The sequence below is a fragment of the Ochotona princeps genome, chromosome 18, assembly GCF_030435755.1.
Source record: "Ochotona princeps isolate mOchPri1 chromosome 18, mOchPri1.hap1, whole genome shotgun sequence".
Taxonomy (NCBI): Eukaryota; Metazoa; Chordata; class Mammalia; order Lagomorpha; family Ochotonidae; genus Ochotona; species Ochotona princeps.
Window position 1 is genome coordinate 47,183,849 of NC_080849.1, and position 13,491 is coordinate 47,197,339.

The 13,491-nt window shown below is 42.2% G+C and overlaps 1 protein-coding gene across 4 annotated transcripts in view; it reads left to right on the plus strand.

The window, feature by feature from the left end:
* The window catches only part of ARHGAP28 (Rho GTPase activating protein 28), a 178,796-nt gene that overhangs the window by 137,663 nt on the left and 27,642 nt on the right, over window positions 1-13,491 (plus strand). For all 4 annotated transcript variants that reach the window (XM_058677033.1, XM_058677031.1, XM_058677032.1 and 1 more), the window contains 4 exons: window positions 2,536-2,701; window positions 2,808-2,899; window positions 5,373-5,450; window positions 12,354-12,516. In XM_058677033.1, the coding sequence (XP_058533016.1) occupies window positions 2,536-2,701; window positions 2,808-2,899; window positions 5,373-5,450; window positions 12,354-12,516 (499 nt within the window). The remainder of the gene's footprint in view (window positions 1-2,535; window positions 2,702-2,807; window positions 2,900-5,372; window positions 5,451-12,353; window positions 12,517-13,491) is intronic.

The window sequence follows — 13,491 nt, forward strand, 5'->3', positions numbered from 1 at the left end:
TGCGGCATAGTGGGTTATGCCACTGCTTACAGATGAACACACACATCTAATTCAAAGTGCCTGAGATTGAGTTCTGTGTTCACTTTTAATCCATGTTCCTGCTAATGTACACTCTGAGAAACTGTACATGTTGGTCCAAGTGCTTAGGTTATGGACACCCATATGGGAGTCCCACCTGCCCAGTTGTGGTTGTTGCACACATTTAGGGAATCAACCAGTGAAAGGAAGATCTGTGTGTGTGTGTGTGTGTGACAGAGCGCGAGCAAGCAAAGGAGAGAATGTCCTCTCTTTGTTACTGTGCATTCTAACTTGAAAAAGAAACTCCCCAAAATGATTGCTGAGTCCTAAGCAGTTGCCATGTTGGAATGGAGAGAGTGTCCTGGGGCAAAGTTAGAAGCCACTGGGTCACTGGTATCTTTATAAGGGCTCATGCAGTCGATGATGCTAGCCCCCAGGTTTCCTCAACAAGCCTGTCTCCGCCTGAGGAGACAGCTTCCTGGTCAACCTCCCAGGAAGACTTCAGCCTGGGCTTTTGTACAGAGTAATTGCTCAATAAATGGTTGAGGATTCTATTTGCATTGTTGTTATTGTTATTTTGGGCCTTAGCCTCAGAAAGTAAAGTAACCAAATATGTAGTATCATAACGTATACTCCAAATAACAACCTGCCTTATGTTCTTTCACTTTTGAACACTTGGGATTTCAAGAAACAACTGTTAGATGGATTGTTGGCTGGCTGGTTGACAGGATAGATGGATGGATGAATGGCTGGCTGGCTGGCTGGATGCATGGTTTAAAAATCTCAGGGAAGTTCCAATTTAGGAAACTTTAGTGGGCATTGTGTATTGAACGCTTTCAGATTTAAATAACTATGTTGTTTTTTTTTCTACTAGCATTTAATTTCAATACCTAGTTTTCTGAAAATAAAGTGTGTGTGTAGATTTTACATGAAAATGCAGTGTCTTTTGCTTGTAAAAAAGACTTGCTGGGACATACATTTAGCCTCATGGTGAAGACCCTTCTCCCCTGTTGGAGGCCCTGGCTTTGATACAGCCTTGGCTCCTGACTCCAGCTGCTTGCTAATACAAAGCTTGGCAGCAGCAGCGATGGCTCAAGTGGATTGTCATTCTGCCATCCGTGTGGGAGATCTCGATTGGAATCCGGGCTCACAACTTCTGGCTTTGGCACAAGTCCAGTCCTGGCCACTGTGAGTTTTACAGGAGTGGATCTGCAAACAGGAGCATTTTCTCTCTGTGTGCCTCTGTTTCTCAAAAAAAGGTGTCATCTTGCTGCGTAAATGTTTGCCACGATTTGGATGGCTGAAGGGTTTGTTGTTACTGTGTTAGTGTACTTTGTTCCACAGTATAGAAATGCAGACTATAACTTTGGAAAGTAAAACACTACCTTCAAAATGTAGTAGGATCATTTATACTTTCTGCTCCTCTTCTTCTCCTTCTCCTTCTTCTTCTTCTTAGTTTGGAATATCTAGGTTTATTTCTAGGAGTAGAAAAACTGCTTCAGCAGTCATGTTTAATCCGTTTCAATTAGATTTCTACTAGTCTTTTTTTTTAAAGGAAATACTTCTTTTTATTGGAAAGTCAGATTCACAGAGAGAAGGAGAGACAGAAACATCTTCCATCCACTGGTTCATTCCCCCGGGTGGCTGCATTGGCCAGAGTTGAGCCAAAGCCAAGAGCCAGGAACCTCCTCTGCTTTTCCCCTGTGGATGCAGGGTTTCCAAGGATTTGGACCACTCCGTGCTGCTTTCCCAAGCCATAAACAAGGAACTGGATCATAAGTGGAGCAGCCAGGACATGAAATGGTGCCCAGCGCTTGAAAGGGAAAATAAGTCAATTGAGCCATTGTGCTGGGCCCTCTGCTGATCTTTGAAAGTATGCAGTAAAGAATAATTAAAGTCTGGTTTAAGGACTTATTTGGGGGCAAAAGGAGGAAAGATGCGTGTTATGCCATCCAGGCTGTACCTCAGTGTGTTGCTTTGCTTATGTGTGGTGTCACATGTAATCCACACTAGCAGCTCATTGTTTGTTGTGCCTAACAAGTACTTTTTTTAGATAATGTTGGATGTTCATTGGCAATATGCAATATTCCCCTTAAGAAGGCAATTTTCATAGTTGTGGTATCAATATTATCATCACACCAATATAATCAGACTACTGTTTTCTTTCCAGTTTATCATAATGATATATGCAAATGGTGCTCCTATTTTTATTATGTATGTATGTATGTATGTATGTTTCTGGAAAGCAGAGTTACACAGAGAGAGAGAAGTCTTCCATCCACTGGTTTATTCCCCAAATGGTCGCAACATTTAGGACTGGCCCAGGTTGAAGCCAGGAGCCAAGGTCTTCATATCCCTCTGCCACGTAGTATTTGTGTGATGTAACTTGCTCCTTTGATTTGTTTTCTTTTGGCAAGTAATGTGCTTTTTTTGTATAGATTTAGCCTGTTTAGCTAGCATTGGAAAGATGTAATCATTTGCCTTCGCCACAAAAAAATCTTACATTGTGTGTGTTAGAAATTCACCGTGCAGAAAACCAGGCTTGGTTTGACGGAAGCAGCAGACTTGTCTGCTGAAGACATGAAGAAAATCCGCCATCTCTCTCTAATTGAATTGACGGCCTTTTTTGATGCCTTTGGAATTCAACTGAAGAGAAACAAAACAGAGAAAGTAAAAGGACGAGGTAACTAAGAAGGCCCATTTCTTCTGCTTCTCACTCTGACACTTGGAATAAGAGTGTTTTCTGATTTTTCTTTCTTTTTTTTTCCTTTGACTCCTGTATGTTGAAGACAATGGGATTTTTGGAGTTTCACTTCCAGTCCTCCTGGACAATGATCGAAAGAAAGACCCTGGAGTGAAAGTTCCACTCGTATTACAAAAAGTAAGCAGAATATAATTAATAGAGACTAACGTTAATGATTTTGTCCCTTATAAATCCAATAGTGAGTGTTTTTTAGGACGGAAGGACACTAGATTGCTGATAAGGCTTAGCATCTTGATGATTTTCAACTTTACCCCATGCATCCTCACACTTGGCCGAAAATGCGTTGGACCACTTTGCTTTGCTGCCTTCTGGAGTCTGTTGAGTTATTTGAGCATGAACCATCAAGGGGCTGACACCAATGCTACGATTCGTGACTTCTCTTGTTTGTTTTTTTCCTAAATTTTTTTTTTTAGATATCATTTGTGTTTTTTAAAAGAGTGTGGAAAATGGAATGCAGGTACATTTTGGTGCAAAAAATTTTGATGTCCATGTTTCATAAATGTTATGATAAATATTTTGAAGGCTCCTCATATTTGATTGCTCAGTCTGGGTAGAGTTGACCATTATTAATTTAACAATACATTCACAGATGATACAATTACTTGATTTATTTCAGAGACTGAACTTTTCAATGCATGTTCATAAAATCACTTTATGAATTTCCTAAGGTTAGCAAAGACTGAAAATCAGCTTGTTTTTTGGCTTTTCAGATATGACTGGGCACAGAGAGTACATTTTGTCAAAATAAGAATCTTTATCAGGGGAGAATTTTGAAAGTCATGTCTGAAATATCAAATATCGATATCTGACATTAAAATAGCCAATTTACATTGAAGTAATTTTTTATAGCCAACAATTTTACCTAAGTAGGCAGTTATTCAACAGTGACCTCCAGTGGCATAATTAAAATTCCGAGAACTTAACACAAATCCTGTTGAATTTTTAAAGAGTCTTTAAATTGGAATATATCTGATGAAACGTATGAGGGGTCTTCAAATAATTAATAGAAAATACATCTTATGAAACAGTTACACATAGATTTCAAAATAAATTTTCACAAAAATCATCTTTCATTTTTTCCATGACTTTTAAAAGTCTCTTTATATATTCTTTTACTCCCACTGATAGTCCCACATTCTTTTTCTGTTTTCCTGTGTTTTAACACCAGTGTGTCACACTGAGCGACTTCTTAAGTTAATTGACTGATGATGGGAGCACAAACATGACGACCACGTAGCCATAGGAAGCCAGCAATGCAGCAATGCACCTGCACTCTGGGGTTGTCTGTGAGCTGCCTCTCTGGGCAGGGTTGACCAATGTCATTTAAGTAGTGTGACATCTTGACAGCACACAGCAGCCTAAGGAGGTTGGTGTCATTATCTTCCTTTTTCAATGAGGAAACAGGCTCAGCAGGGTGAGCTAACTGGGCCAAGAACATTGGGCCAATGTGAGTGGAGTGAGGAAAGGAGCATGACATATAGCCGAATCCTAAGTCCATGCTGACCTGAATATGTCCTTTTCTTTGAACTAAAACCAGAATTTTGCTCTTTGTCTTCTATGTAAAAGACAGGAGTTGAAGAAGAGCCATAGAAATCAAACACAGAAGAGCCAACATGTGAGTTTGTAATTGTCGCATAGATGGAAAAACCCAGTAGAAAATGTAGCAAATGGAAACAAACAAAGGGCTATCAATAAATGCTAGCCCCAGGTTGAAATCGTACTGACAGCTGGGTAAATGTTAGCTGATCATCATCACCTACATCATGCTCCCTGAGTCCTCCTCAACTCTCATGGATGAGCCTTTTCTTAGAGACATGCTTCTTCTCCCTAATAGTATTTCTCTCCTACGTGCGAGAACCCCTTGAGTTCCAAGCAACATCATTGTTTGAAAAGAAAATACAAGACACTGTATCCACCCCTCTCATTGAGAGTCTGAACAAATAACTCATTCATTGTGTGCCTCAGTCTGCTTGGCAGTAGAATGGGGATAGTAATGATAATCCTTTCTTAGGATTGTTGTTAGGATTAAATGAATTAATACATGCAAGGTACTTAGAATAGGATGTGACACACAATAAGTGCCAATGTTTGTAATTACTATTATTGTTATTTTTATTAGCACTCACCATCTCCACTATCACAACGAGGACTCAGGGAAATAGTCACCCTTGGCCTGACTTCTAGAATTTCGGTAGTTTCCTAGCCTAGCGGCTGAACCTAGTGATGGTAGATAGAATCTCTTCTTACCAGTCTGCACAAAAAGAAATAGTAATCAGGTCTAAATATGGTTGTGGCAACATTACATTAGTTGCATTCTCAAGCTTGAGAGAGCTCCGCCTCATACAGTGGTCCTGAGAGAGCTGCAGAGAGCTCCGCCTCATTGGATGATCCCCAGAAGGATCTGAATCTCCATTTGCTCCTTTGAGAGGATCGTGTTGCCCTTGTTGGCGATTGCGAACATTCACCCAGGTGCACAAGCACCAGGCACGCGTATGTGCTGAGTAATCTGTACATTGCCATCATCGTCAGTTTCAAATATTTGTCACCAGTTGGAGGTGCTTGTTTTTGTAATGATGTCATTGCTTTGTAGTTTTTTGAGAAGGTTGAAGAATCGGGTCTGGAATCAGAAGGCATTTTCCGACTCTCAGGATGTACTGCCAAAGTCAAGGTACTGGACATTTTTTTCCCTTTTCCTACTTACAGAACTAAGCTAGATAGACCCAGTATACACAAGTTTCACATGTCTAATTCCTTGTCATTGTTGTTTGATTCTATCACTTGGCGCCAGCTGGTCTCCCTCAGAAGCTAGGATAAGTTCCAAATCCAGAGTGGTGTGTCCTTTTAAATGGAATCAGCAAGAATAGTGAAACAGCACATCTTTTCACCATCAGCAACTGCTCTTTGCTTTTGGTTTGGAAAAGTTGAAATGACCCACAACTATTTAGGGATCTAAACACTTTAGTGTTCTGTGTTGTTGTCAGTCACAGGATTCACAAAGCCAATATTACGTGAGCCCTTATTTCCATTATATGTTGCTTTAAACTTGCAAGCATTCTTCAGCTTTCTTCTTAGTGAAAGTTCTTTGTAAGTATTGTGGCAATGACCATAACCACTAGAATACTCACTCAGCAGTTCTACAACCCGATTCCATGTATGGTAATGTTCGTATTCCCATATAAAAGTCAATGTGCAGTGTAATGCCTTTACTTTGCTCTCTTAGTTCCATAAAGTGGCAGAGTCTACAGTAAAATAAAGGGGAAGAATAGTAGAGAATCCAAGAGATTCTCATAAACATTCAGAAAAATATCCCACACATGAGCACACACAATGAACAGGTCGTTCCTGTCCTTGAGTCACAAACCCACCTTCAGGGTGCTGAAATCTGTGCAGTTTTAAATGAGAAAATCTGAGAAGCTTCATGCTGAGGGAAAAATGAATTTGGCTGTGTTTAGTACTATTAAAAGGAAACACATAGAGGTGGAAATGCAGCTCTTCATTAATTCATTTTGGCACATATTTTGAGATGTGCTATTTGTATCAGAAGTCACAAGTCTTTTATGTAGAGTGTGATGAGATTTTTTTCTAAGTGGCAAGTGAGAATAATCAGGTTGTTTCTGTTGGATCCTCCAGAAACTGGATACTGAGATGGACAGGAGAACAGGGTTACTGGGGGATGGCTGTTGTGACAAATCAAAAGGGCTTCCATCAGACTGGTGAGGGTGAGGTTCAGACCATGGTGCAGGTACCCTGTGCTGGGCAGAATGGGTGCAGGCCCTCAGCTCTGGGCTTCCACAGAGAAAGGGGTATAAGCACATTCAGGAGAGGTGACAGCTCTGGGCTTTCTGTTGAGAAATGACAATCTGTGTTTTGAAAGGGACATGTGAGAAGGGCCCCAAACTGTACTAGCGGCATCCAGAATGGGGTATGTGACAAGAGATCTGACTTCCTGAGAATGCAGTTTGCTCAGGATTGGCACGTGTTCATTAGTGCGGTAAAACAGTTTTTCCTGGCTCTGTCGGGTTGATGCCTTCTCAGTCGAACCTGCATTTTTTTCTGAGATGTTTGGTTTTTAATGTGTACGTCTGAACAAATCTTCCTAAATCTGAAGATGAACATTTTTTTGTTGATTATATTTGGAGCATCAGAGAACCAAAATGAGCCAAAGAAATTAATTTCCTAGACAAAATCGGACTCCATTCCTCTAGATCTGCCTGCATAGTTGGAAAACTGCGTTTACACATTGATTCGTGTGTGTGTATGTGTGTGTGTGTGTGTGTAAAACAATGGGTAGGATTTAAATTTTCTTTCTCCAAATACACGTAAAAAGAGAAAACATGATAGGACATTTCTTATGTGCACCAAGTTTAACATCCTAGCAGAAGTTATGTTTCTTTAGCAAGTGCTTGACTGGGGGAAAAAAAAGCCTTCATCAAAGGCTAAGCATTCCTTCAAAGTGTTCTTTGGTCACATACATTCCTGGACCACATTTAGGTCAGAGCACTGCTCTACACTAATGGGTTTTATGTAGTGTCAGCCTATTTATTCCCTCCCCTGTTATTCCACAGAATATAATCCAGATGTTTGAATGTTTGGAACTCTACAAAAGCCAATATGAAAGAAATCTGAGTCCATGAACCAAAAGAAAGACTTCAGACATTGCCACTTGATGTTTTTAAAGTCTCCTTATTTCTCTCCTTGATTCAAACTTCTAACTACCTTTAAAAAGAGAAGTAGACATAATTTTATCCACTGGACTACTTTTCACAAGACTGTGCTTGAGGAAAGACATTTAAAAAAATCAATCCAATGTCCGATGATCATGAGAGGGTTTCATGTAGATGAATGAGTCATTATTGGAACAATTCGGACTGGCTTTGTGCCTTAGACACTTGGTAAAACCAACAGGGAGACAGCTCTGAAGGGAATCAGCATGATTATAACCAAATAGGGACACGCTGTGAAGCCAGTTCCTAGAGTTTAGGCCCCACATCATTTGGAATCAATTTAATGCCTTAGTGTTTCTAATGGTTTTCTTTAAAAAACAAAAGGCAGAAATGTGAGGCGAACACTGGGGAATATATTTCACGGAAAAAGGCAGATTATTCAACATAGGAAAGGTCTTCTGTTTTGACTCTTCAGAGATTCTGAACGTCTCTCAGTGTCTTCCAATGACATTACCCTGTGGGTTGGTTTCCTGTCTTGAACAGGTTGTTAAAGCCCAGGCTGATCATTTACATTTGTATAAAAGTCCCTTAGACCTGGGGCCCTGCTAGGTGGCTGCTGGGTTGTGAGCCCCGAGGTTAGGGGATGCTGCGGGGCTGGGGTCTCCTGGCCCAGGACCTGGGGCCCACCTGCAAGATGGGTACTGGTTCATCAACCCCAGTGGTGGGGGATCCTGCAGGGCTTGGGTTTTCTGGCCTGGGTTGTGGGGCACGCCTGCAAGGTGGGTGTTGGGTTTGTAAACCCCAGGGGTGGGAGATCCACTGGGGCTCGGGTCTCCTGACCCAGGTTCTAGGGCCCACCTGTCAGGTGGATGCTGGGTTTGTGAGACCCCGGAGTGGGGAATCTGGCGGGGCTCATGTCACCTGGCCCTGGTCCTCAGTCCTGACCACGAGTAAGAAGGTCCAGCTGTGGACGCAGACCCTGATGCACATGGAGAACACGGCAGCCCATGTGGTACCATCGCAGGGGAAGGAGAACAGAGCAAATGGGACAACTACCCCCGCGGGCAATGCTGCAAAAATCGGGAGGAATGGAGACTTGAGGTAGTCTACGTCAGCCAGTGGGCAACGGGAGGACTGCATCACCTTTGGATCGGCGAAATCAGCAGCATTGCAGATCTATGCAAATCATTTGATCAGAACCCTCAGAACATACATTGTAGTGGGACCCTGGGTTGATATTGGGTGGCAGTTCCCCATCGCTGGGTGCTCGGACATTTGGGAGGTTGGATGTGACTTCCTCCTTTACCTCCCGCCTTCCCTCAGAGATAAGAAGAAATGGAGAATTAGGAGGCAATTACTTCACCCTCTTTCCCCTGATCCTCGATCCTTCCCACCCTGATCAACCCTATAATTACCATCTACTAAATAAAAAATTAAATTTAAAAAAAAGGTACCTTAGAAGTGGAAGCTGGTTGCATTTTGCTGAAAAGGGATTTGAGGTCGGGACTTCTGCCCCTGGCCTGGAATTTTCATTCACAAGGCACCTCTTCTCCCTCTATGTGCTATCTGCCTGCAGCAGGATGACTTCATACCTGGCTTGGGGGGTTTCACATTTTAGGAATAACACTGAAACATCACACCTTCTGATCCCCTCCCCAGTCAACTGCTGTGGGTACCAAAAGACAACATCCTCTCTTGTGTTGTATCGATCATCCAGCCAAGAAGACATGATTATCTGAAGACTTGGCATTCACAGCTCTGCAAGACTTCCCATTTAGATGCCACTGTAGCTTGGAATAGACCTGAGGGCGTAGAATGAACAGCTGGCATTATCTAGCACTGCCTGTGTGCCACTCTATGAACTTAAATAATACCCAATTTAATCTTAGTGTCAACTTTTCATTTTAATCTTTTAAGGTTTTTTTTTTTTTTAATTGGGAGGAGGAGACACCAATATCCAGAGAGAGCAAGCATTCCTTTCTGCCAGTTTACTCCTCAAGTAACAGTGATGGCTGGAGTTGGATCCAGAAATCCACGCAGGGCTCTCTCATGGCTGGCAGGGACCCAGTTCCTTGCCTCTCAGGGTCTGCAGGAGCATGAAGGTAGAGTCAGATCAGAACACAAACTCAGGACCCAGGCATTGAGAGTGGCCTCTTAAACACTAGCCCAAAACGCCCAGCCCTATCCTTGTTACACAGTGAAATGCTGCGGCACAAGCTCCTCAACTGGTCAGTTGTGGAGTTGGTATAAAAGGCTAAAGGAGGTGGTTAGGGAATCTTCCCATGATGTCATGGTGCCATGTTGCTACTATGCATACTGGGACCCCCCCCTTACAGGTCAAAGGGTGGTCACATTCATGGCTCAGTGGGTTCCTACTGAAGGTGTGTACAGGAAATGAGTTTCAACTTATGCCCTCATTGGTGCTTCCTGCCCTCTTGAGAATGATTTCCCCTCTGCTTGTGGCCGTGGTGCCCACTGGTCGATGAGGAGCATTTGCTCTCCCTGTTAACAGCACCTGCGTCGCCCCTCTCAGCTGGAGAGTCATCTTGAACAATATGCTCACTGGGAGCCTGCTAGCCAGCTCATCACTTAGGCTTCAGCATTTACCTTCCTAAGCATTTCTTACCTATTCCTTCCTCTTTCCATCCTACAGGTCATTCCTTGATTATGCACTGCTGCAAGTGGTGTCACAGTCTTATAACCGGGTTCCTTGCCTCTTGCCTGCTCTCAAGTCAGTGCCTAGCTTCATGCTTCCCCAAAGTTTTCCATGGGGCTTTCAGAAAACATAAATCTGACATTTTTGTTCTCTTGCTTAGAGATGTTCCAGATTGCTTCATTGCCTGCAGAATGCAATCCATAACTTTTAGGACTGACTCTCGTCTACTCCCTAGTCTTATTTCTTACTCAAATTGGTCCAACAGCATTGAACCATCTGGTTCTGCAGATATGCAGGGCGTCCATGCTCTATGGCCACTGCTTCAGTAGTTTTTTCTCTCCGGGACCTTCTTCTGTGTCCTTTTTGCCTGGCCAACTCTTCTTCTCTCCTGAGGCTTGGCCCTGGCTCCGTTTTATGCCTTTCCCCTGACTGCACAGTACTAATGCATGAGCAACCTAACAGCGTGATCTTCCTTTGAAATCTGACTTACCATTAGCAGTTCATGAGATAGTGTCCTGCAACTAGACTCTAAACCACCTAATGTCTGGTGTTTTGTAGCTTTTATTCCAGAAGGAACTTCATATCCTTCCATAAGGCTATTAAGCATATTTGTCAGCAAAGGATACCTTGACTAGCTATTGTATCCCTGCCAGGGATTGGTTTTGCATGCTCTGGGAGTTGACAGCATTTTTGTCTGGTTGGTTCATAACTGAACTTGGTAATAGAATGTCAGATGTACAGATTGACTTTGGATCTGCATGTTCAAGACTGGAAGAATTAGGTTTTTCTGTAGCATAGAGCAGAGGCCACCAAGAAACACTGGGTTTTCAGAGTCACCTTTCTATGTGTGCTGTTTGTAGCAGCTCGTGTCAGGAGTCTGACAGGAGACTGGTATTACAGATTGAGTGTTGCTGATGCAAAAGTGTCTCGATATGTTCAGATTTGGAATATTTGTGTGTATGAGATACCTTGAGGATGGGACCCACGTGTGTTTCTGATATACCTTCTAACTACGGATGCTTTTGTAAAAATCAGTGCACCTCATGCTGGTGTGGTCACTTAGCAAGCTAATCTTCTACCTGCAGCTCTAGCATCCCATATGGACACTGATTCATGGTCTGGCTGCTCCGTTTCCCATCTAGCTCCCTGCTTATGACATAGGAAAACAGTAGAGGGTGGCATAAGTCCAAAGGCTCCTGCACTCATGTGGGAGGCAGGCCTGGAAAAAAGCTCCTGGCTCCTGGCTCCTGGCTGCTGGCTCAGCCCTGCCATTGTGGCCATTTGGAGACTGAACCAGTAGGCAGAAGACCCCCTCTCTCTGTCCTTTTCTGTATATAAAATTTCCCTTTCAAATAAATTTAAAGATAATTAGTGCAACTGTGTGTTCACTGCTACCTATCATATGAGGTCAGATGTGGAAGGTTCTACTTGTGGTGTCAGAAAGTTTGGAATTTTGGTGAATTTTGAATTTTTAGACTAAGAATGCTCAGCTTGCATGAGTTAACTTTGAATTCAGGGACCCCATGCACAGTGAGTTTGAGAAATAAACATGGAGAATGAAGAGGCGTTGATATAGTCAAATGTGGGTTAATCTAAAATCTGTAAGCCAAGTGGAACTTGAAGGAGGCTTGGTGAATTTTTTGAAGTATGTCAGTAGTGTTCCAAATTTGTGGAACAGTTGGACAAGATGCAGACATTTGGAGGCCACGTGTGTTTCTTGGCATCCAACTTGGCTGTCGCTGTGCCATGAACCCGTCATTGTCTGCATGTTGCAGTGAGGCTAGAGTTACTGTATTGGGCTGTTTTTCATTCTGCATGTGAATTAGCTGAGAGATACACATTCTTAATCTATTTTATAAATAGAAGAGAGGATGGCAGAAGGGAGGATGGAAAAGAGAGTGGCATTGCCAAAACTGAGCCTGTGCGTTTATCATGTGGCAGTTGTGGTGTTCTGCCAAAACCACAAGTAAGTGATGCTCAGATCTAAGGAGACAGCTTTTATATTTGTGTCAAATTAGCAAATTATTTCAAGACTAACATTTTAAAAGGAGATTTTAGAAAACCACCTTGATATTCGTTGATGGCTATTTTGATTATGCTAAACTGCATCGAGAAAGTTACGCTTAGTAAATATTGTCTTATTAATCTGTTCACAGAAATAGATTTTGCAGCGAAAATTTTCAAAGGGGAAAAAAAAGCATGCCAGCTGGCAAAAACTTACTGAACACTGCCTGTTTTCTTTCCTTTGCAGCAATACCGTGAAGAATTGGATGCCAAGTTTAGTGCCGATAAGTTTAAATGGGACAAAATGTGTCATCGGGAAGCTGCTGTGATGTTAAAGGCATTTTTCAGAGAACTTCCCACATCTCTGTTCCCTGTGGAGTATATACCAGCCTTCATCGCTCTCATGGAAAGTAGGTGGAAAACGTTAAATGTGAATAAACTAAGATACCCATCAATAAAGCCACAGAGAAGAAAGTTGCATAATCAAATGTGATCCTAAATGTATAGTTCTGCTGTTTCCTCTAAATTGTTGGCTGAAATATTAAGTTTCCTGATAATCAGTCACCTGTTTTCATGTTTATTATCTAGTTAAGCCTGGTAGATATGATTTACAGAGTCGTATAAACATTACAACATAAGGGGGTTCAACGAAAGACCAGGTTCTTGAAATTCAACATCCTATGCAGGCATGTGTTGGTCACAGTCCGACTTTCTAAGATTGCGTTGCTGCATCGTAAATTACACATTGTAATTACTTGTCAGAGCTGCAGTGGGTATTGAATGAAGTCACCTAGAATCGTGCCTGGTGTGTAATAGTCGGTCAAAATAGGTGACCTCTCTTCTTCAACGTGAAGTCTGGGCCTCATGACACAACTGACAATAAATACTACACACAAGATATTTTGTTTCTAAAAATTAAAATATTGCATGGTGGTGTTTGGGAGATTGCAAAATCACATAGACTGGATCTTAAGCAAGATATTCGAGTGAAAGCCTAGAAACTGGAAGGTATGTCTTGTATTTGGCAGGTAGGGAGTAATTAGGTTTGGTTTGAGCATCAGGGTTAAATATTGCCAAGGATGTGACAAGGAAAGAGAAAAAATAGAATAGGATAAGAGAGTGTAGGCTTTGACTGCTAGCCTGAGAAGTTCAAGGGTTGCAAACCTCAGTATGTACAAGCATGTTAAATAATGGACAGAAAAGTGCTGTGGCCATGCTGAGGGGACACAGCCTGTCTGAAGTGGGCAGCCATGGTCCAGTTGTAGGTATTGGTTGCCCTGCAAAACAGAGAGCCTCAGTAATAAAACTCTTCAATGCCAAAATGTTGACCACACATTCAAATTTTACAGTGCTATGGGAGATGAACAAGTATAGCCAGCTTGCTG